The 25216-nt window shown below is 37.6% G+C and overlaps 2 protein-coding genes across 3 annotated transcripts in view; one reads left to right on the forward strand and one right to left on the reverse strand.

Moving 5' to 3' along the window:
* Positions 1 to 8637: 8637 nt before the first annotated feature.
* Positions 8638 to 18849, reverse strand: LOC113664324 (pyruvate dehydrogenase E1 component subunit alpha, mitochondrial). Its single transcript, XM_027179920.2, has 11 exons — positions 18685 to 18849; positions 18252 to 18320; positions 17108 to 17281; positions 15591 to 15717; positions 15131 to 15222; positions 14336 to 14434; positions 13609 to 13758; positions 13403 to 13474; positions 12970 to 13037; positions 9865 to 9973; positions 8638 to 9444 (listed from the first exon to the last, which is right to left on the reverse strand). Exons 1-11 carry the CDS (start codon positions 18736 to 18738, stop codon positions 9277 to 9279), a joined length of 1182 nt encoding a protein of 393 aa, XP_027035721.2. The 5' UTR covers positions 18739 to 18849; the 3' UTR covers positions 8638 to 9276.
* A 355-nt stretch (positions 18850 to 19204) lies between these two features.
* LOC113664323 (uncharacterized) overlaps positions 19205 to 25216 on the forward strand; it is a 29525-nt gene continuing 23513 nt past the window's right edge. For both annotated transcript variants that reach the window (XR_016188932.1, XM_027179919.2), the window contains exons 1-5: positions 19205 to 19596; positions 19764 to 19973; positions 22819 to 22952; positions 23465 to 23725; positions 24504 to 25118. Coding sequence is in view for 1 of the 2 variants with exons in the window: in XM_027179919.2 (XP_027035720.2) it covers positions 19481 to 19596; positions 19764 to 19973; positions 22819 to 22952; positions 23465 to 23725; positions 24504 to 25118 (1336 nt within the window). In the remaining variant the exon portion in view is untranslated. The remainder of the gene's footprint in view (positions 19597 to 19763; positions 19974 to 22818; positions 22953 to 23464; positions 23726 to 24503; positions 25119 to 25216) is intronic.

Consider the following 25216-nt stretch of genomic DNA (forward strand, 5'->3'; position numbering starts at 1 on the left):
GAAAGATTGAAAATGTGTCTTATGAATGGAGTGTACTTTGAAAGATCCATGATCAAGCGTTAGACAGAGGAGGCCTGTCCTGTTACGGAACAAAAACCTTTCTTTTCCTTTCCTACGCCGTGGTGAGCTCAGGCTGGGGTGACCTCACCGTCCACGATAAGTAAGTCCAGATCCCTTGAGCCGAGATGTAGAAGGCAGTAGCAGCTGACTTTTCTTGGTCGATCACAGAAGCAATCTCGGTTTACTAAGTTATTCGGACTTTCAATTGAAAATTATCTCGAGCAGCCTGCGTTCCATTTCTCCCGATAAATTCAGTTCACTCCGGGTTTTACCATCATGACCTGTAAATTTTAGCCGACAGATATCTTCTCAGGATCGAATGATATTTAGACGAGGAGAAAAGTGATGCTAATGATGGTAATAATTTTCAAATGTAGCTGTTTTGGCTGAAAAACATGCTCGTATTTTCACGATAGAATATTTCTATCCATTGCAGCGGAAGTTGTGTGGTTGATATCACCTGGAACTCTACTCGGAACTCTTGAAATTGGTGTAATTCCTTGAAGACTCTCCAACCTGAAAATTAACGCTCGCTTGTAGTATTTTGAGGATTTTTTTTTAATGAAAACAGCGTTAATCCCTTGACACCGTGCTCTTGTTGTGCATAAGAAAACCTTTTCTATTCGTTTTAGAACTCTCGGCTCCCTAACACAATCATGAAGTTTTTAGCCCGTCTTTCTTCCTATACTCATTTAACGTTCTTCCGCACTTTTACTGTGTAGTGTCTGAAGTAAGCGGATCTTAATTTCTACGGATTTCTCGGAGTGTCCTCGAGCCTCCGAGAAAAGGTCCTCCCAGACAAAAATACCGCAAACTTAAGATGCTGTAACTAAAACTAAGCTTTGCGTGCGGATCAATTGTCGATTTGTTATCATCTTCGGACGAATTACTCGTAATCCCAAATGAGAATCATCGATCGAGTAAATTTCTTCATTTTCTTGAAAAACTACGAAAATTGACCAGTGTTTCTTTCCTTGTTACTCTCCTACGCCTTGAACAGAAAATCACAAAAAAGTTAGTTGCTAGCAGAATTCTAGGTCATCTTGAATACATAGCGTTTGTTTCGTTATTGCTGCAGAGAAGCTTCAACATAGCGTCGCAAAAAAATAGTTCCTCGCGGGAATTTTGAACATTTCTGTCGAATCGAAAAAAAACTTGCTCTGTGGAACTCGAAAATCCATCAAATAAAACTCGCAAAATCTCTGTACTGAGTGGTATTAATTTTAAGCTGAGAATGTTGAAGAAATATTCACTGGTTGGGAAAGCACTTACTCAATATTCAAATAAACCCTTTTGCTCATCATGTCTCTGATCTCATTAGTTTATTCCATATTTTTCTCTGTTATTATTGTGGATATTGTATTGTAATCATCTAATTACTTTTCTATCGGTACTATCCTTTGTTTTGTGGACACACTTTATCACTTAAGCTAATTAATATTCTTAATTGTGTTGGCGTTTTATTTTTGTTTTTTCATAAACGCAAGATTTCTGCGTTTACACAGGCTACGATAATTCCAGAAATCCGAGAAATGTAAAGCAATGCAAAATTTTATTTCTGCCGATTAGCTTGCGAAAAAGACTACGTGCGGTAAGACATTTGTGCGCTGTTTAGAGGAATCTTTTTTTTTCAACTGATTCTCACAAGACAGATCAATTCTGCCAATTTGTGATGTCAAAGGCTTGCAAAGCGCAGAGGTCATCGCATTTAATTGAACTGAGGTTCTTTTTCTGATTAGGTTTGCCAGTGAACTTCCATATATTGCTGTTTCATTGTTAAAAATTTCACAAAACCAATATTAACTTTTATCCTTGGCCGATACCGGAGTGCACTATTCGTTCTAAGAAACTGTGAATCTGAATCGAGTCCGGTCAAACCGTTGGCCGGGATATTACATGTGTGTTTTGTTGTCGTTTCGCTCCTACTAGAAAAAGTATGTGATCTCAGAGATACGTGTTTTTCTGGAATTAGGCTCCCCCAAAAATAGATAGTTTACTTTCCTGATAGTAATCGAAGTGAATGCTTAAAATAGATCTTAAGATTGCCAAATATGAAAAACCTGATATTATTTTGTGAGCCAAACATCATTTTACCTCTAATAAATTCCCTTGAATTTACCTCAGATATTAGCAGAAAATTTGATGAAATCTTTACTAAACCGATAAAATGGGATGAAAACCATTCTTAAATTCACCTTAACTTCTGATGGACTTATGCCTTGCAAAATGAATCTTTGTTAGATATTTGATTTCTGTTTTTTTTGGCGACAAAACAACAGTTCGTGTCATTTCCGAAGCAGCGTGTGGTTTCACTTCATATCTGACGCGAATGCGAAAGCCAAGGTAGGTAATGACGTGACAAATTCCTAAGATGATGATGTCGTCACTAACATGTTATCTTATTGTTATACTGGGTGTACAGTTCTTTGAACGATCTAGAAAGAATTAATTTAATTATGTAAAAAAGCGAACACGAAATGTAAAGGATTCGGTGAAACAATGACATGTTTCTAACATTTGCATATCCTGCAAATGAAAATGTCATATTTAACTACTACTAGTATCAGTGTGTACATGTGCTTCATCATTTCCATTGGGTTCCAATTTTAAATGATCACAGTTTGCGTTTTGATCTTTCGTTTAAGTTTTTTTTTTCATCTGATATAAATGAAGGTTCAGAATTTAATTTATCCTGTGAAAATTAGAAATTGATAACAGGGAGTAAGGCGCGCAGATGTTCGTTTGAGAAAAAGAGCACGATAGTTCCCGAACATATAGGGACGTGTTAATTATTTTGCGTGGAATTAGGATGTTTTCGAAGCCAAAAATAGAGCAGATATTTCGATTAACCTGTATACCGTCAATAATAAAATTTGCGGTTTCTAAGTTCATTTGAGGACCGCGACAAATACAACCCATTTCACATGATAACACCTACTGTGAAATGTTTTTGTTTTTAACTGTTATGTCAAATGTCGTATTGCACCGCGCGTAGGTATTCTGTGATGTCTTGGTCTTTGCATATTTTGTATTTTATTTTTTCCTCCCTTGAGATATATTTAACTACACTTTCGCCAAGACACAAAATTTGGAATCGGAATCTGTCTTCCTTCACCCAAAAAGAAGAGAAAAAAATTGGGAGTGAAATTTACGTGTGGAAAAAAAACAAGTCGCAGATAAAATATTGAAAAGATTATTTCACGGAAAAGAGAGAGTTGTGGGCATGAAAACTGACCATTAAAAGGTAGTGCTTTGGTTCTTGATGAATTCAGTTTCGCATCGTATCTGTGTTTTCTTTCCTATCCATTTGATTAGAGCCATTTAATTGCCGAGCAAATTGCTTGACGCGACAAAGACGATTATATTTGCTTTCGAACCAAAATTTTGACGTGATTGCTTGAATGTCGTGTCGATCGACGGACTAAAACATGACGAAAATCCACAAACATGCCTCCCGACATGGATTTGCTGATGATGGAAACCCTTCACTCAAGCTGTATTTGCTTTCGTGTTTACCATTCACGTTATCAGTGAAATGGCTCCTCGAAAGCTTTCGGATTACGCCGAATGTTATGACGAACTCCGACAAAACAACGACCATAAGCTCGTTATGACATCTTATTAAAATTTTTAGATATAACTATTAAAATGTAAGGATGTGACGGTACTGATCAAACAACACGCCATCGGAACGTTCACCAATCGACTCAAGGTTTCTGTCGGTGTTTGTGCGTCTACGTCGACGTCACTCGGACCACTTACGTCACGACTTCGGGTGAGGTCGTCAAATGCTCGTGAATTTTCGTAAGTCCGCAGACAACTTCTGTTATGAATTCTAATTTGTATTATTCATGTTTATCATTATAAATAGAACTTCCACAATTCCAGTCATCAGTAGTAGCGAGTCTCTTTAGGGAAAAGTCTCCTCGACAAGCGGTCTTTAGATACATGTTATATTCTGTTGAACGGAGCGAGTTGAGTTGCTCGCCAGCAAATATTGGCCGAATATACACCTCAACGGCAATTTACGTTCGCGTGTAAAATTGAGAATGAAGAACTGATGCTTTGCTCATCTAAGAGTGAAGGGCAGATCCCGAATGCATTGAGGGAGAGCGAGATGACGGGGGAATTGAACAGCACAGCAAATGCGGGAAATATGAAGAGGAAAAACATGTCGTTTTTGACTCCAGAGATCTTGATCACCTACGAACGCGAGGGACAGCAGGCCAAAACGTACGAAGAGAGATATAAGGAAGCGGCCTTGGGAGTTTTTGGGACTAAAAGGTCCTTAACACATTTAACTGTGCCGACCACACTACTGCAAACAGACAAGCAGGCAGTTATAAGGCAATACCATTCAGACCCGTGCATAGCAAGCCTTGGAATTCTACAATGATAATGGAGAAACTTAAAAAAATTGTTGATTGTGATGACGACTGATCAAAGGCAAACATTTCAAGGCCGCTCTTTATATGTTAATTGCACGTCCTTCCGCGAGCTTTAACACCACAGAACAAATCACATGTGGTATATTTACCATTGGATGCTAAGAAAAAATTAGAAACGTTTTTCTTGGCAATAACTAGTTTTAAGCGCTTGAACTCGTCAGTTTGCCTAATTCAATGGTGGCCATATGCTTTCAGAACTGTCATGCTAAAGAAGGCTTCCAGCCCACGCAGCCGTAATATAAACTGCAGTTTCAGACTGCTATTACATGCAATAAGTGTTACTCTACTTTAAATTATTTACCGACAATTGATTATGCTTTGGCTAGATTGAAAAACCTAGTTTACTTTTTAGTCATACAGTTTCCAAGCAAAATAAATGAAATGAAAAATGGAGCAAACATTCAAGATAAACATTTTTTTGTTTTCACAATTTTTTTTTTTACGTATGCTCTTTTTAAGGTACGGTTTTGTATTCTGTTGGGTTTGGCTTCGGTCTTTCTTTCGGGCAGAGTAGAATTTGCAATTTTAATTTTTTTTATTAAGAACAGAATTTTTTTTATTTTATTTAATGCCAATAAGAATTTTTAACCTTTAAACCTTTTAAAACTAATCGCTGACCGACTCACTTTGTCATTGTGCCAACGTTCCGAAACATATCAATATTTACAACCATTTCAAAGCAAAATTTAGGGAACATTTACGGTACGTAATATGAAATAATTCGAAAGCAAATACATCCCTTCGAAACAAAACACGTGTAAAAGGGCTTCCAGTATTTTTTTCTTGTATTTCTTTCATTCTCCTTTTTTTCCATATTGTAAGGCCCGCGTTGTCCTTTGATTGAAGGAAAATCTTACAAATGCACAAAGAAGTAAATAAGAAAGATAAACTTGCAAAAAAAAGAGAAAAATTAATTGGAAAATCTTTCGATCAGTTTCTTATCTTTTTTAGTTTACTTTAATGTGATTTTAGGATGGAAACTCAATTTTATCGTTTGCAGATTATCTTTGCTAATCCCTGTGGATACGCTAGGTATCTCGATCGATCTTTCCGACCTTTTTTTCATGAAGTTTCGATACAGTTTATTATCTCGAATAAACACTATAATTTCTCAGTCCGATCGGAATGCTTACACGCATGACTAATAGTATTCTCTAAATTACATGTGTGTTTGCAGGCCTGACACGAAAGGAAATCATTTTGTCCACACATGCATCAATAGTTTAGGAAACCAGGATAACTTGACAAGCTCTTCTGATCGCTTATTTTACAAACCAAAAGGAACGAAACTGAGGAATATTTGTCACGAAATATCTAATTGGTACAATGATTGTTTTTGGGCCTTAGAGTGCTCCTCAACCAGAAAATATCTAGCGTTATTGCACACGAATGAGCCACTCACACATGCTCGGAAATCCATGATAAGCATTGATAGTTTTTGATCCGATCACTGATGGCAATCTGAAAATTGTGGGGGAGGAGATACGATGGAACGAAATCGCCACAGGCGTCCTTAATACTCTTCGGGGCTCAAAATACTGATATATAAATTAGCCAAGATTAAATCGCAGATATTTATCGACCACGAACCATCTGTCCTATTTTCGTGGAGTGGGTATCATGCATTGTGAGGTACACTCAGCTGACAGCTCTATTTTTAGCTGGCCTAATCGCGTGAGTTTTGCCTTGACTTTTAGCGAACATTCAGGACTGAAACACTTTTCCTTTAACAATTTTACCGATCGTGCAGCTGTTCAAATTACTACAACGAACGAGAACCCTTAGTAGTGGTGGTAAGCTCCATCGTTAGACTAAATTTTGCGGCATATACTGCTTTTCTTCAATCCGCAGGAGAAAAACAATTGTGTTGTTGATCTCCTCCGGTTTACGTAAAAACGATATGCAGTATGATTATCTGGTAGTAAGTCCATTTGCATTGATAAAATGGCCAAAATTGGCCAACTTATGACTGTGTTTTTTGAAATAAATCGTTGTAAAGTAAACATTTTTATCAGATGGTAGCGATCTGCGTTTATCTGTTTTGACCTCAGTTTGATTTCGACAAGTAGACGATTTCCTTAAAGTAAAGGACAGAAAGGAAGTTTGCAAGAAGGCAAGAAGGCCCGATTTCCGTTTAAGCCTAGGCCTCCCTCCCCCTAAGCGCGGGCTCATTTTCCGAACAGCGGTTGGTTACCGAACCCGCTGGTTTCAAAGCGACAGTTTAAAAAACGAATGGACAAGCACATTTTCCCAGGTGGTGGAGAGCCACCTTAACATTATTCTGCCAAACCTTTAATCGATTATTCTCTTTAATAATCAGCTCCTTTCAACCCTATAACTCCCAGATCTGATTGTCAATTCTCCCCTCTAGCTGTCAGATATTTCCTTGTGAATAAGTCACAAGAATTTGGTGTTAAATCAAGATGACAACTTCTAACTGATAAGTTCGAGTACTCTCTTTCCCCTTTTGCTGGATAATGTATGGATATTATAGGGAGAAGTTACATGTTAATCACTTCTGGGATTTAAAGGATTAAGTACACGGTAACTTGGGACTATCTCTTAAGAACAAATTTGATCATCAACTAATTTATTTTTGAGCTGTTAGCGCTCAAAATGAAACAAATTGCTGTCTTGACTGAACAAAAGTAGTTGCAACGGCCGATGGAGAAAGATCTTAGTAGGGAGCCAGTGAAAACGATAAGTTAATTCGCGGGAAAGCGCGAGTGATCTATTCAGGAGTGGTTTTTTGTTTTGCCGCTGATTGGTTAACAAAGTGGCGCAAGTTTTCTACACCAGTCACAGCAAAGCAATGCCAAAGTAACCTCGGCTTGCTCTTGACATTCAGTTTAAAATGGATGGCCCAATATCGTTGATGGTGAGGTTCTGTTGTTTAGGAGGGAATCGTTGCATATTTCCCAATGACCGAAAAGGAAACTATGATGGGAAGTGAGAAAGATGTTTTTTCGCCTTGTCACGAGCGTGGGACAAAGAAAAAATTCTGCGGAGTTTCCATGAGGAGTCGAACGTCAGACCTTCGGATTCCAAGCTCCGATGCTTTACCATTGAGCCACAGAGACTCTGGTGAGCAAGTCTCATGACTACTAGGATCAGCAATGTCGATAGCGTCATGTTTTGTACATAGAATAAGAGAGATGGCAAGTTTTAAGCTCGGCAAAGAAATAGAGAAAGATGTTTTTCGTCTTGTCACGAGTGTGGAACAAAGAAAAATCTCTTCTTCTATTTCTTTGCCGACCTTAAAACTTATCATCTTTCTTGTTTTGTTTACAAAATATGATGGAAACTGTTGCCAGTCAGTTTGGAATGGCTCACTTTCGCTAATGCTGTTTAATTGTAAATATCATTTTCAGAGCACGTTTTCCAACTTGAGAAATCAACTCCGTGTACATAGCTTCTTTGGGGTCTTCTTTTACAAAAGTAAAAATGAACGTATTTTGAGATCGATGTCATACCATAGTTTGTTGCACTTTATTTCGGTGCCAAAACATACAGTTTGAAATAATATTTATTCATGAGCTACCCTTAATCAAAGTGTAATTTGAAAGATCAATGCATAGAGGACTCTTTGCATGGCTACTGCTAGTTCTTGTCAATGGTGCTAAGCTTCCTTTCAGTCTTACCCATGTGACCAATCTCACCACTTACCCTCCTCTCCTCCATACTGCTGGGATTCTCTTCCTAAAAGGGTATCAATTTTAGGGGGAGAGGTTCCCCCCTCCTTACCACTGGGATTCTCTACCTAGAAGGGTATCATTTTCAGGGGGAGAGGTATGCGAAAGGAAAGGGAGTTATATAGATTCTTCTGGGCGATAAGTTAAGAAAAAACAAAGTGCGATAGTTAAAAGCATGATAGTGGCGGAGGATTGAAAAATAGAGGGAGGTTTGAGTCGAACCGACTGAAGCCTCTGTCATTTTTCTTGCTCTACCGTTATTATCACGCCGTTTCTACATCTCGCCTCGTTTAACTAAATGAACGCTTGCAACAGGCTAGGAGTTCTCGGGGTGAGATATAGAAATAAGCTAAATGAAAACAGAAGTTTGGTGTGTTTGTCACAACGGGTTAATCAAGATAAAACCTAGCTTCGAGTCACAGATCACTAGAAATAAATAAAACACACGATTCCTTTATTTAATTTCATCCTGATTCAAATCCCGTCAAAAAAACCTTCTTATTCATGATTTTGACAGCCAACTGGTCGTTGAAAGTAAGCTAAAATAAACCTTCTCCTTTTAGTTGACTCCTTTAAAGGACATAGATCGCAGTTTTCTCTTGCACATCAGAATCACTCTTTACACCGTTTGGCACAAAATTTGGTTACCTACATGCATTTTCAGATATTTAAACCACAAAATCATGTAAGTTTTCGTTTCAAATAATGTCTTTCAAGTCCTACCCTTTAATAAAGATTAACAAGCCTGCAACAAGCTTTCCAGTGAAAATTTTTGTTCAGTGTTTTGTTTTAAAGAGTGCCAAAGAATGGCAAAGACAAAATATAACTTCCAGGTCGATATTACAAGTTTATGAGAATGCGATAACACCGCTTATTTTGTACCTTGGTTCAACAGATGCCGAACTCGTTAAGATTTCTCACATTTTTTAGATATGACACTTTCGAGGCTTTCAAACCTCAGGCACACCCACACAGTTGAAGAATAAAATCAAGTACTTTACAAACGATGTTAGATATCAAAATTTCGGATATACGTAGTCTTTAAAGATATTTCAACAACGTTACATTGCTCGTCTTTAATTCGTGGCGTGCCTTGACCAGTTGTCGCATCCACGAATCACATGACCTTCCATGTTATCATCCGCGTACACGTCCAAATAGAGATCATCCAGAGGAGGGTCAGGATCGCTCTCGGCTGCTTTAACAGCTTCTTCGATCAATTGTTTGGCCTCCTGCTCGATACCCTGCCACGGAATCAGCAAACAACTTGAAGATCAGTCATCTTTAACTTAAGGCGACTTTACATATCTTTGTGGCAGCCTCTTTAAAAAGGTGCTGTCAACTTTAACTTTAGATCCTTTACGCAGCGCTCATTTCCTCGTTAGGTTTGTGTTTGTTTCGCGCGGATCAATGTCAGTATCTAGGCAACTGCGCACTTACCTCTCCCCTAACCCAACATTAACCCTAACTTGCGATCAGTTGACTGTTGCTGGGTTGGGGGAGGAGGGGGGTAGGTGCCAGATACTGACTTTGATCCGTTTGGTTGTCAATGTGCCTGCTAACAATCCGTAAGGAGCTTTCCTGATGAGACTATGTTTCCAATTGGGTTTGCCATACTTACTGTTTTAACCTGGACAAAATACGCGTTATTGTTCAACAAGTACCTTAATTTCATCGGTGTCTGCCAGCCCTGAGTCCAGAAGTTTTTCTCTCAAACTTAGGATTGGATCACGCGTCTTACGTACGGCCTGTACTTCATCACGTGACCGGTAGCTGCCAGAAAGTAGAAATAAATAAGCAAGTAGGTTATTCGTTACTCTGAGTACCTCACTGGTGAGAATCACACACTCCATCACCCTTAGAGCTTCTACTTTAACCCTTTAACTCTCATGAGTGACCAAAACAGAATTTCTCCTTACAAGAACAATACAACATCAAGCAAATAATGCTTGCGATGTGATGAAAATGCGATGTTCATTATCGAGACTGGTATCATCGTAAAGCACGTAAATCGAACTCAGAAAAGCACTGGAACACTTACAGGAAACTGAGGAACAAAGTAAACCGCTTAGTAAAATCTGCTAAGTCGAAATATTACTGCGAAATGATCGAGGAAGCCAGAGGAGATCACGGCAAAATGTGGAAAGCTGTAAACGAAGCATGCAATCGTAATTCATCCTCAGAAAAGGTTCAGTGCATCATTTCCGATGGCATTCAGCACACCACTTCCAAATCCATTGCTGTTGCTTTGAATAGCTCCTTTGCATCCATAGGCAAGCGCCTAGCTGACAAAATAACGACTACCTGGTCGAATTGCAACTTGGTTTTAGAACAACCGTTGTCTCAGTTCCAGTTAACTGAACTAGAGGAATCGTTTGTGCTTCAGCAGCTTACCGCTTTGAAGACAAATAAAGCAATTGGTTTGGACAAAATTAGTGCTAGACTACTCAAGAGCTCTGCTAATACAATCACTCCCTCCATCACTAAGCTGTTGAATCGATCGATTCTTACTGGTAAATTTCCTAAATTGTGGAAATGCTCAAAAATTACAGCCTTGTTTAAATCAGGCGACCGGTCAAATGCATCGAACTATCGACCTATCTCTATTTTACCGACACTCAGTAAAATTCTCGAGAAAGCCGTGCATTCCCAGCTGTACCAGCACTTGGTTATTAACAACCTTCTCACAAGGAAACAGTTTGGATTCAGGAAGGGGCTCTCTACTGAATCTGCTTTGACATCATTTGCTGATGAAGTCTAATTGAACATGGAACAAGGTAAACTGTGTGGGGCCGTGTTTTTGGATTTAACCAAGGCTTTCGACACTGTGGACCATCGGATTTTGTTACGCAAGCTCTCCAAAATTGGTTTATGTGAGAACTCGCTTCAGTGGTTCCGCTCTTACATTACTGACAGGAAACAGCGTACATGTTGTGGGAATGAGTTGTCTGATGAATTGCCAGTTACCCATGGGGTCCCTCAGGGAAGTATTCTGGGTCCTCTGCTATTTGTCATCTACATTAACGATTTGCCAAGCGTTCTAGATGCCTGTCAAGCATCACTTTATGCAGATGACACGGTGATCTACTGCTATGGGTCTTCCTCTCAGGAGCTGACTGAAAAGCTCAACCAAGACCTCCTGGCTGTGGCGAAATGGCTGAATGAACATAAGTTAACACTGAATCTGGACAAAACCAAATGCATGCTTATAGGCAGTAACAAGAAGTTACAGAGGAAAATAGCTCTAACTGTTTCAATCTTTGATCATTGTATAAACAATGTTACTTGTTTTAAATATCTTGGAATCTTAATATCGTCTGATTTTTCGTGGACAAATCATGTCGAATACATGGCAGGGAAAGTTAATCAAAGGCTTGGCCTACTTATACCCCATTCACACCAGCAAAACATGTTTTGTTAAACTGGTTTTCATTGAATGAAAATTATAAACAGAGAACTGAAAAACTTGATTTTCCATTGGATTCAAGTACTAGCTAACTTGTATTTCCAATGTGCTACATTCAAGTCAAAAATATTCGGTTAAATAGTTTCTATGAAGAAAAAAAAAATTAAACTGTGTTTAACAAAACAACTTTTAAACATGTTTAAGCTTTGGTGTGAATGGGGCATTAGACGCATTAAGCATTTGTTACCGTTTAAGGCGCGCATCCTTTTTTATAAAAGCCTTGTTATGCCCTTATTCGAGTATGCTGATTTAGTTTGGGGAGACAAACATAATGTAACTTTAATGTCTAGTTTGCAAGTGCTTCAAAATAAGGCGGCTAAAATAATATTAGATCGACCACTGTATTCCTCTGCGTCTGATGCGTTAACTACACTGAAGTGGTTAACACTAGAAAAAAGGCGCTTCCAGCGCCGATGCGTACATGTATATAAATGTCTTAATGGTCTCACGCATCACGAACTAACATTAGTCACTCAGCAAGAACAGCATAGTTACAACACAAGAAATAAAGCAAACCTCAAAATTCCATCCGTTAAAAGAAACTGGGGCAAACAAAGAACTGGCTATCATGCTGTAAGTGATTTTAACTCGCTGGACAAAACTATACGAGCCTCTGATAATGTAAATATTTTGAAGCGTCAGATTTTTAATTAATTGATTTAAGTTTTGTATTACACATAAGATACATTAGTTTTTAGTAGCATCTTTTAGCATTTTTATTCATTGTAAATTTTTAATTTTTAATTTTCGAGGTCCTTTTTGTAAACCACTTTTTAGTGAAAAAGTTTCCTCATTAAAGATTGTCATTATTATTATTATTAAGCAGAAAAGTGACGAGAATAGAGAAAACAATTAAATTAATAAGGGCCGGAATTACTAAATGATCCAATACACAATTTTCTGAACTGATATCACACGAATTGTATGGCAGACGAAAAAATAGATTATGAATAAGATCTTGGAAGTGAAAGGGTTAATAACTGCTCATCAAGATTAAATCTAGCGAGAGGATTGATTCAACGCTCAGGTTCAGAGTTGTGTAGTTGGGATTGTCTAGCACTATACACATAACACCCTGTGAGATCTAAGAGTCTTGCCTGACTACATTACACCAAAACACCAAAAACCCACCCAGATCTTAAACAAGACCATCTCGATAAGGAGGCCAGTTATGGTAACCAAAAAGCCACTGCAAATACTTTGCTCTGAAGAGAGGTTTATGCTCCAATAATCAGCGTTACACAATTCAGGACCAAGGCTGTCTACTTTTATCATTACTACAGTTCACAATCATCACATTTACCTTGTGCCAGGATCACTCATGCTGTGCCCATAATAACGATATGTAGTTAGCTCCAAAACAATTGGACCCTAGAGGAAAAAGAACGTTTACTTGAATTTTGACAACGTTATACTCACTAACTGTGAGCATCTCTTTGCACATGTGTCGCTAACATAATAAATTTCTCATTCAGGAAATCACCATTATGCCAAAGGGCTACTGTAATTGCTACTTCACAATTCCCTTCATATCTTTTGCTCCTCACTTCCATGCATGTTTCACAATTAAAACATATGTAGCTGTCATGTCAACTAAGTGCCTGTCACAAAGCAGACAGGACTACCCAAGCAAAGGAAAAAACAACCCATTGTTCAGAGCAGGCAGATTTCCTGGCTGTACCAAGTTACACTGTTAGCTCTCTGGTGATCAAAGCACTACTTTCATAATGCACTACCTTTCCTGATCGTGCATAATCTGCAGCAAATTTTGTGACCTCTCTCACTGTTAGAACATCCATACCATCAACCTGTAAGGTGAAAAAAATAAATCATTGCTATTGCTGCAAAAGGTAGGTCCTTCAACAAAGAAAACATTATCATTGTCTACAAATCCACCACACAAAATTTTACTGCTGTTAAATTTCAGTTTAGTGTAACATACTTTAATTCCAGGAATGAAGTCTCCCCTTGTGTGGTATTCAGTGGTAGCAGCTGCTCTTTCAACTGATGTACCCATGCCATATCCATTATTCTCACACACAAAGATGCATGGCAGATTCCAGAGTTTAGCCATGTTATAGGTTTCAAACACCTTTGAGGTAAGCAAATGAATCAGGTACTTATCCATAATAGTGCCTAGTAGTTCTTAAACCTCTCTTGGAATCAAGAAGGAACACATTTCTTTTCTTTTGTTATAGAAATCCACTGGCTCGAGCTGCTCATACTGCACTTAATATGCAAAAGTTTTTATTTGCCAAGAGAAAATATACCCTAATAGAGACATTTTAAAATCAGTTTATCATACCATAGAAACGGACAATAAAAATAAGTGAGGAAAATAACATGTACCATAATTACAATATGAAAATAAAGAGCTTTTGGCAAGCAGATTCAAGCCTTGAAAAAAGTTATCAATTTCAAGGACAACCAAACTCTCCAATTACGTTTTGGAATTTATTTAATGCTACAGTCTGGCTGGCTGAAAGTTATGAAAAAAAAGCCTTCAACTGCCATCATTCCTGCTAGGGGTCAGCAAAGTACACTGCATTCTATAATTATATTATCTAATCTTGTAAATTCATCATAGTTCTTAGGATGGACATTTGCACCAATTGGACATGTGCACTGATCCTTCAAGAGTCTAGTAAGAACTAGTGTTATGTTCTCACCTGGCCTTGATTTGCAGCACCATCACCATATAGTGTAACACATATTTGCCCATTTCCTCTGTACTGGTGAGCTAAGGCAATTCCTGCACCCAGTGGAACCTAAAGTAACAAAACCATATTACATGCAGTTTTATTGAGTGACACAAAACCAAACCCAATAAACAATCAGAGCACAGGAAAATACCACAAGGAACCCATGAGTGTGGGAAACTTGAGTGACCACATTGTCAAGACCTGTCATTGGTTTCAGTTTGAATCTAAATGGTTGAGAAAGTGGGTTGAGTTTTCTGAACTATTAACTGAGGGAAGAAAAGCAAAACCAAAGCAATCCCAGATTACTTTTTATTAATAAGTTGAAATTGTGCTAAATGGTAAACCTATTAAGCAATACTATTCCTGCACAAGCTTAACAATTTGCTTGACATTTTGAAGCTTATCTATAAATAATGCTGCATCACTTTGCTCAACCTCTGGATGGGTGTGAAACTTATTAAAAAATCCAAATACATACAATTTAGCAGAAGTGTTTTTATGTTCAAATGATACTATACAGTGATGTGACTAAAACTTGTCTAACCCAAGAACCCCTATGGGTGACTAGTTTCTCCTTACAATATCATCCCTAAATTACTCATTAAGGTCACAAAAGTAATAGGATGAGATAAGCAACTAAAGAACCTCTTGAATGTTGGACAAATTCTTCTTGACAGCACCTTAGGAAATGTATAGAGAACAGAATGGAGAATATGCATACCAATGTTAAGGTGTAAAGTTTAACATCATGCATGTACAAACCTGTGCACCAACAATTCCATTTCCACCATAATACTCATAACCATACATGTGCATAGAGCCTCCTTTCCCCTTAGAACAACCTGTCTTACGACCTTAAGAGATAAAATTGTGTTAAATAAATAGAAACCATACCTGAATTCAAGGATTCATAATCAAAAATAATTTCATAGTTATTGTAAACTCATCCTTCACTTCTTCTAGGATGGACCTGCAATGCAGGTATCTTATGAAGAACTGCATTAGATATAATGCAAATATGTATGCTTTAAGATATTCATTGCCCAAAGAGTTGTTGTAAATCAAGAGGAACAACTCTGAACTAGATAGCAACCAATCGCAATTGTTGATCCTCTAGGTGCTAACTCAACAGCTTGGCATACGGCCGTCTTTTCATCTTGACATTAGCAGAAAATTTTTTCAGGCATTACACAAAAAAGTGATGACCAATTGTATATATTACCAGCTAATTCACAGAGTATTTCTTTCACTGATATTCCTTTCAAGTAAGTCCAACCGTGACAACGATAAGCAGTGATCAGACTGTCATTCTTGTCCATAGCAGCATCCATTCCAATGCAGCATGCTTCCTAAGAGGAATGAGCAATAAGGCATCACAAGAAAAATATTGAAAAAACTTATCCACAGAATTTTATATCAGTTGAAAGGGCTAATGGCAACTGAATAAAATTATTTGTAAGCTCCTGAATGCATGGAGGTTGGTCATTCTAAGGTACTTTTTTGGTACTTAATTTCGTATTTTTCCTGATTGTGAAAAAATTGCCAAATTTAAGACCTCCAAATAGAAATTCTTGCTGAATTTAGACACACACAATTTAATACCCATATAGAAATTAAAACTGGAGAAAAAATTATTAACATTTAAAACCAACAACACATACAGAACATGTCTTGACAAACAATTAAATTATTGACTGGTTTTATTGGTAAGTTTCATTTTGTACCTTATGTTGTGAAATAAAGTTAATTTTAACCCTTTAACTCCCAAGAGTGATTAACATGTAACTTCTCCCTGTAATATCTAAACATTATCTGGCAAACAGGTCATGAGAATACTCAAACTTATCAAGTAGAAGTTGTTATCTTGATCTAACACCAAATTCTTTTAACTTATTTACAAGGAAATATGTGGCAGCCAGAGGGGAGAATTGACAATCAGATCTTGGGAGTTAAAGGGTTAATGTTTTGCTTGTTTCAGTTTCTCTGGAAAATTTATAAACTCAGACATTTTGAAAATTAAATGAGGTTGAGAGCACTTGATTTGCAAAATTTAATTGCCTTTTTTCATATTTGCTTATTGAAATTGCGGAAATAAAACCTCTGCAAAATACTGTTGCACCAAAATTGCAAATTAAGTACCTGTGAATTTAAGGACTAATAAGGTAGCCAATCTAAACTCCTCACTAGGGAATTAACCCTTTAACCACTAAGAGGGACCAGCATATAATTTCTCTTTCAATATCACCCATGAAATCAAACATTAAGGGCTTAAGAATAATAAAAATGATCAACTACTACAGAAACTCTTGATTAATAAGCAAATTCTCCTTGGTAGCACCTTGGGAAATGTAACAAAAGTATGGAGAATATGCTTACTGATATTGAGATAAACTTCAAGCAGTCCCTCCTTTTTAACAAAGTCCATTGCATGAGTCTAAGGAGCTCCTGCAGCAATTGACATCACTCCAAGGGCTCCCTGCTACCAGCTAACATTAAGTTTTTTTGCACTGCATTTTGTTTTCCTCACACAGCACACTTTTCTGAAAAGGAGGGACTGCTTGAAGCCTAATTTTAGGGTTTAAAGAGTTCATAAATGATATTACAATGAGAAATTTTTTTGTCTGAACCCAAATGATACTGGTTAGTTTTTAAAAATCCTATCCTACTAGCTATCACTCCAATGGTTGTTGCAGTCTGAGGTAATGATACCCTTTGATTAGAGATCTTTGATGAACTCACCTGCCCTGAGTACAAATGACAGAAACCTCTGATGATTTTTGACTTATACAAAGTACTAGCAGCTGTCTCCATTCTTCGAATGATCTGCATCTCTTTGTAATAGTGTAAACCATCTTCTCTGGTCAGTACAGCTTTTTTGGGAGGACCACTATCTAAAAGATGGAGTGGAGAGTCCTGAAAAGAAAGAATTTGGGAGATATTAGGTAAAGATGGGTTACCAGCTTTTATTGAACAAGAGATGTTTATAGTTTATATAGTTTTCTTTATTTAACTTTTAAATCATTATTTTATATATTGATATATCTGCATGTTATTCATTTACTTATTTTATTTACTTATTTTTTGTTTCTATTTTTATGGTTGGTTGGTTATCTTAACAATTTTACTGACCTAATATAAGTTAATGTATATGTATTAAATGAAGTATTTTCACACAGGTTAACAACTTATTCACAGAAGCACCAATGATGCCCTAATTTAACCTTTTAACCCCCCAACTCCCAGAGGTGATTCAAATGTAACCCCTCCCTATGATATCCATGCAAATATTATCTGACAAACAGGTACTGCGAATACTCCAACTTATCAGGAAGGAGTTACTGTCTTGATCTAACACTATTGTACTAACTTACAAGGAAATACATAACAGCTAGAGAGGAGAATTAACGATCAGACCTCAGGAGTGAAAGGGTTAGGTAATTGTAGAAATCAAACACAATCAGATACATTTACCAAATAGATTCCATGTCTGTTCAAAACAGAGTAACATGGAGTCTAATGCTTTTACATAATGAAAGAGCAAAAAGGTTGTTAAGGTGATGCCGTCTATACATCTTTCCTCTGATAGATCATGAGTAATGACCAATCAAAATACTTGTAGAATTCAGCTTAATAGGGAAGTTGTGTATGTTAGCTCGACTACTAGTATTAATAAATATTCTGTATGTACGTAGGTACATGTATGTTAGTTTAACTTCACAACCTTTTATAGGTAAATGTATGTTTGTGTTTGTAAAACATGCTTGAAATATGTGCGATTATTTGATCGATCTGTCAATTGATTACCTGTCTAGAGAAACTTTAAGTATACTGTAATATTTCCTTACCAGTACAACAGTGAACCGAATTGGCGGAAGATACTTACTGATAGCTCAAATTCGGCTTCATTCACTTGACTTGCTAATCCTCTTGAGCCAGTAAGCCACCCTACAAACTGAAATCCATAAATCAACAAAGTAAAAATAACTTCATTTTTTATTAGGTTCGCCTGACTTCCCTCATGTGATCTGTCGTAGAACCATAAGGGAACGAACGAGCCAGTTTCTACGCTCACAATCAACCCTTGATTATTCAAACTCTTGAAACACTTCTGTAAATTTTCATAAATGGACGAAAAGGTAGAACGCCTTTGAATAGGCACAATTTTAGAACAAGGCATTAACTGTTGGAATCAAAACCAATCCTAGCAAGAATAATGTCTACTCTACTGTCAGTGTAGGAGAGCAGCTTGCAGGTCACACTTTTTTCAGATCATATGCAAGAAAGAGTTCTTGGAAAGCATTCAAAGCATCGCATACCGGTTTCTTTAGGGAATTTACGGCTCTTAATGATGAAAATCCTCTCCCAAGCATGATAAGGCAAGCTTTTTTCGAGTAAACGTAAAGCAAAATCTCCAGCCCTTATAGGAAACCAACACCAGTCGTTATTTTCAGTCCCAGACTGTCCGTGGCTTATGAGTGACCAGGGAGGGGAGGGTACTCTATAATAAAGCTTCATGGACAAATTTCTCACGTATAACTCTGATCAGAATTTTCTTCTGGAAATTTATTACACAAAATCCACCATTTTAATTTGAACACATGATGTAAGGCTTAATAAAAACTGGCTAAAAATAAATTGGGAAAAAAAGAACTCTCTTTCGATGAATAATTTTTCTCCTGTGTTACTGACAAAATATGTTTTTTTACGTTAATCAATCATAGAAACGATCATGTTACGAGATTCCGAATAAATTAAGGACAACGAAATTTTCCCTTCCCACCTATCCCCTCCAATTATTTGGATGGTTGCATAAATTATGCAAATAGCACACTTCATATCTGATGAAGGTTCAAACAATAGATTCGTAAACCACTACGCTGGCGGTTGGTGGCTATTTTAAAATTTTTTACACTTCCTCCCTTCAATTTGTACGCATCGTTGCTTGCAATATGTAAATTAAGCAAGAAAGAAGGCTTTCCATCTGCATACGCAAAAATTTAGGTGTTGCTCTTTTGCCAGACTGATGAATCAAAGATCAAACACATTAATATTTGCGAGCGTTCAAAATTTTGGTGCTCCATTTGTGCAGTTTATGCTGCCTAATTAATAATTATGTCGGACGATATTTATATCGACGTAAACTACCTTACTGAATCAGAAAGGGATGCCATTCTTCAAGTACTTGCCAAGGACGAGGAACTTCGAAAACAAGAAAAACGTCGTATAAGGTAAACTTTAGTAAAATCAATGTTTGGTTTACATCTCACAGGCTGCACACTTTCATCCTTGTCTAATATTTTCATTTATACACGCAATATCACTCGTGAGTTATTCATTGTAATGCTGTAAGATTATTTTTTGTTGTTGATATGGCACCAACCGTTACTTCTTGTAGTGTGTTAAAGAATGAACTCGATGAAATAAAGAAGAAGGGAGCGAGTAAAGAGGAACTCGAATCATCTCGTGTTTGTGCAAGATGTCGAGCACCGCTTGGTTTTATTTTGAACAGTGGAGCCCTATGTCCAAAATGCGAAAGCCGAGTTTGTAAAGAATGTCGAAAAATGACTACTACTACGTGGCTTTGTATTTTGTGTGCAAAGATCAGGTGATGTATTGAATAGTGACAATAATAGGCAACAAGGAATTAGGGGTCTTCCACTATACATTGTTAAACACTTAAAATTTCTCAGAAATGATGCTTATTCGCGATTAAGGTATATCAACAGACGTAAGTTCAAATCATTTTTAAATAATACCGAAAGACGCTCCACCAGAAAATGTGTCGGTGATATTGGTCCCGTGTAACCACAGGCGGCCCAAGCTCCAGCTGTGAGATGATCATCTTGCGCAATAACAGTCATGACAGAATTATAAGAGTTTGTATGGGCATATTTACGACCGCTCTAAGGAATAAAAAATACGTCAAATTCTCAAAAAAAAAAGACCTCACCTTACTTCCACAGTGTGTCGCTTGTTATCTGACCGCTTACTTTGATGAAAAGAGCCCATTTAAGCGAGTTGTTTATTTCGAGGTTTTCAACGTACATAAGAAAAGCCCAAGGCTGAACACTCCATTTCCGAACGCCTGATCCGAGAAGCGAAAAATCCAAGCTCAAAATGATCGGGCGCCCACAAATCCAACGCAGAATCCAAGCACATATACTGTAGTTTCATTAGAATTCACTAAAAACTCAATCTTCCCCGTGCAACCGACACTAAGTCGCAGTTTGCTTCAAAAATTTCCAGTTTAGAGGTTTCTAACAGCCCGCGGCCACATCAACCTTGACACACGACCGTTGAAAACCAGCTCGGTAACCCTACCTCCTTTTTGAACTGAGCCTCGCCGGGGACCATACCGTCAGTTATCGTCTATAAATTGTTTTAGAACCACGGGTCCCCTCAGTAGAAATCGATCAAGAGGCTATTGTTTCGATCGGCCAATCGGCCAATGATTATTTTCGGAGTCAGAGGAAAACCTTGGAAGGATTTGTTCCAGTATTCAATTTAGCTCTATCTGGACATACTTAGTTTAATGTTGCTAACAAGACAACTGTTATTTCGTTTCGTCCGCACGGATATCCAGCAACAATATTTACCACGATTTCCATTTCAGATACGAGTTCGAATTGATTACGTCCCTGCTGCAACCGTGGAATAGACTATTTTTTACCGAGGACATTTTTTCTTTTTGAAATTGAAAGGAAATTATCGAGATTTACGAGATCAGCTGTGCGGTTTGCAACTATGCCTGTAAATTATTTTGAATTTGTAAACATTTCCGGAGGCGAATTCGATTGGCCGATCGAAACAATAGCCTCTTGATCGATTTCTACTGAGGGGACCCGTGGTTCTAAAACAATTTATAGACGATAACTGACGGTATGGTCCCCGGCAAAGCTCAGTTTGAAAAGGAGGTAGGGTTACCGAGCTGGTTTTCAACGGTCGTGTGTCAAGGTTGATGTGGCCGCGGGCTGTTAGAAACCTCTAAACTGGAAATTTTTGAAGCAAACTGCGACTTAGTGTCGGTTGCACGGGGAAGATTGAGTTTTTAGTGAATTGGAATGAAACTACAGTATATGTGCTTGGATTCTGCGTTGGATTTGTGGGCGCCCGGTCATTTTGAGCTTGGATTTTTCGCTTCTCGGAACAGGCGTTCGGAAATGGAGTGTTCAGCCTTGGGCTTTTCTTATGAACGTTGAAAACCTCGAAATGGACAACTCGCTAAAATGCGTTCTTTTCATCAAAGTAAGCGGCCATATAACAAGCGATACGCTGTGAAAGTAAGGTGAGGTATTTTTTTAGAGAATTTGACGTATTATTTTATACCTTAGAGCGGTCGTAAATATTCCCATACAAACTCTTATAATTCCGCCATGACTGTTATTGCGCAAGATGATCATCTCACAACTGGAGCTTGGGCCGCCTGTGGTGTAACTAATGTTAATAAGTCAAGCACAATCGGTATAGTCAGCGAGTATCTATACCCAGCGGGTCGCCGTCAATAAATCAACTTTCCTTGTTATCTCAAGGGAATATTTAATTTGCCACTAAAAGCTAAATTAGTTTGTAAATATGGCTGTCACCACAAAATTAAGAACAAGATAAAGTTCATCACATCAATGAGAAAAAAGAGATCACCGCGGATAAATTCGTGATGGTGTTTTACTTATTATTTTTCTGTATTATGACGTCCAACGGAAAATTATTTGTTGAATTCCGCATTCCAGCCTGTTGCTTTGAGACATAACTTCTATTTAAGGATTGTTTTTCACCTTTGTCGTGTGTTAATTACATTTCAATTAAATTGCTATTGCATGATTTAAGTCCAAGGCAAAATCAAGCCAGCATTTATGTATGGTATCTATGGTGACTCTTACGCTGATTTGAATGTTTGTTTATCCTGAAATGTGATAATAATAACTTCTTGTTGAAAAAGAAAAAAAACTATTAACTCTGAATTTGTTGTAATTAGGAGTTCTTTTAAGGGGTTTGCACTGTCTGATATCTTCTATCTCAGGAGGATATTGTCGATTAATTAAATCTCTCAGTAAGTAGGTTTGCTATGATTGGTCAATTTAGCAGGCTGTATTTCACTATAAGGTCTGCTAAATTGAAAGGTTTATTTGAATTGAAATCCTCCCCTTCTATTTAAACCAAGTGATATAATAAAATTTTACTAAACACATTTCCCAGTATGTACTGTGAGTTACTGAACTTCAGTTTTTCTTCTGGCCCATGCTCTTCCTACTTGGGCAATAAATCCAAGCGCAAAAAATAAAAAAAGAACGTATAGTCTGTAACATACAGTGTGGATCTCAACCTTGGTTTGTGTGAGGTATTTATTTTAATAATTAACTCACTTGTGCCTTGTGGTGGAATGAATAAAACAGCTCAGTAAATTACTTTCTCTTATTTACTCTATTTTGGCAAATTTCTGTTTGATATTTTAGGGAAGTAAGGGCTGAATCTGGTGCATGGTTTTTTGAGCAAGAGAAGAGAAAAGGGGATAGGCCACGGCTTTTTGGCTCAGCATTGGTGCGTGCATCCTTTAGGAGGGCAAAACCTCAACCCCAGTCACTCAGTGGTAATTACTATACATTTCCATTGTTTGATTCATAAGATTTAAAGACAATTATAAAATCTTGTTCCCAGAATTGTCATTCCTTGCACAGCACTCTCACAGAGGGAGACTCTGACACAATACAAGTTACTGCTGTATCTTAAGGGTTGATGACAAATGGTATCAGTTTTCTGGAAATAAGAATTCAATGTGCTTGGGGGAAAATGCTTACAACAAATGATATTCATACTTTGAACAAAAGTTTTACTTTTTGCATTGTAAAATAGAAACCAGAAAAATCTGGTTTTGGTTTTGTCTTTTACCAGTGTCTCCCATGCCTATTCCTCAATTGCTGGGTAACTGTTAAAGATGCAATTTTTTAAAGTCAGAGTGATTATCTTATGATTATTGAACAGTACAGAAAACATCTTTCATTAGATGTGTCAACTAGTGAACAATTGTTTTCCTGTTCATTTTTTAACATGATTGTGTAATATTGAAGATATTCAATTTTTCTTGTATGTTGTTTATGTCAGAGGACCCAGGCTCTCCTCCTGTGATCTCATTGAACCTTAATAATCATGGTAAGCTTCATAGACCTGTCCCAGTACACATGTCACGTTTGCCAGAAAAAGATTTGGAAGAAGAGGAAGAAAGGAAGAAATTGGCAGAGGTAAATCAAAACTACAGGCAATATGTGAAGGCTAACAGAGTTCAATGGAAACCAGAGGAGGATCAAAATGATACAGATGAACAAGAAAATTTGTCATCATCATCTCAGAGTTCTACACCAAGAGGTAAGAAAAAGTATTACACTCTTGTCAAGGTTACTGAGCCTGCAAATGGTATCATTTAAATTTAATTTTGTTTATATTAAATAATTATAAATTCTCTATATAGCAAAGATTAATTCCACTCAATTGTCAGTGAGTGCTTTTTTGAACTTAAAAGAATAATTAGTAAATAATACAATCAGACCTTAATTCATTCTTCATTGTTGTTAGTGATTACATAAAGCTGTGGAACTTGTGAATCTCATTGCTGCACTTCTACTTGGTGGTGTGTTTTTCCTTTATTCAATTCCCACCTTTTATGCTGCTGCATCTTCAAAAACTGTGGGTACTGTAAACTACATGGTTGAGTAGCAGATGTTGATCTCACCAGGTGACAGCTCACCAATGTCAGTACTGTGTGTGGAAGGTGTACGCAGTGTGGTGCCAGTGCTCTGTGGAGTTTCAGAATCAGAATTTGGAAAGCAGACTGCATGTATCTGGGCCAATTTTCAGTCCATAGCCATTGTTTTTATCATGTCCAAGTCTGCATTCACATGCCTTTCATTCCCCTAAGGAAATCTATTAAAATAATTCTCTGTTGATGTGGCAAGGTGCTTTATGAGACTGAATGAAAATCTGTCACAAGCACCTTTGACCCATTATCTTCTTGCATATACTACATTTTAAAATCTCTGTCACTGGATAGTATATCATTCAATATGCACCGCACGTCATCAGTCACTGACTCTTTAAGTAATGATGGAAAGCAGTCATCCATCTTAATGAAAGATTTTAATTACAGGCTCACCAGTCAATATACTGGAGAATGGTGTTGTTGAAGTTGCTAATCAAGAAGAGACAGTCTTTGACAATATGAAAATGCAAGATGACAGTACTACCAGAGAGAATGAAGAAGAAGAAGATGAGTTGCAAGAACACTATGAGCCAGAAATGACTGGAAGTGATGTAAAGGAAGATGACCTCAGTTATAATGGATACCATGTGCAAAAACCTCAGGACTATGAAGAAAAAGTGAATGATTGGAACATCAATGGGGGTGAAGAGAGTCCTGCCCTTGATAGTGAACAGTCCAAAGATGATGCTGTTGTTGAGATTAAAACATCATGGCATGAGGTAGCACATGAGTGGGGTGGAATAGACCAGCCAGTATCAGACACCTATCTGCAGAACAAGTTCCTCAGTGTGAGATCAGCTTCACCTGATTCAGAGACCACTAGTGAATTTTTTACTCCCCTTGCCACTCCTCTACAATCAGGACCTGGGACACCTGCTCTCTCAGATTATGGTGCAAGTGAAGGGATGGGTTCAGGTTCCACATCTGATGTGTTTGAGGATGCTGGAGATGTCACACCGATGCAAGGAGCCAGAACTCCTGTGTTAGAACTCGATGAGGATGGTAAGCAACTTCTGATGAGTAAATAATTTTACTGTCAGTGCATTCAATGGAACATGAACAATTTATACCGAGGGCTGATTGTATTCACATGCTGTGAC

This window comes from Pocillopora damicornis, chromosome 8 (assembly GCF_964200805.1).
Source record: "Pocillopora damicornis chromosome 8, jaPocDami1.2, whole genome shotgun sequence".
Taxonomy (NCBI): domain Eukaryota; kingdom Metazoa; phylum Cnidaria; class Anthozoa; order Scleractinia; family Pocilloporidae; genus Pocillopora; species Pocillopora damicornis.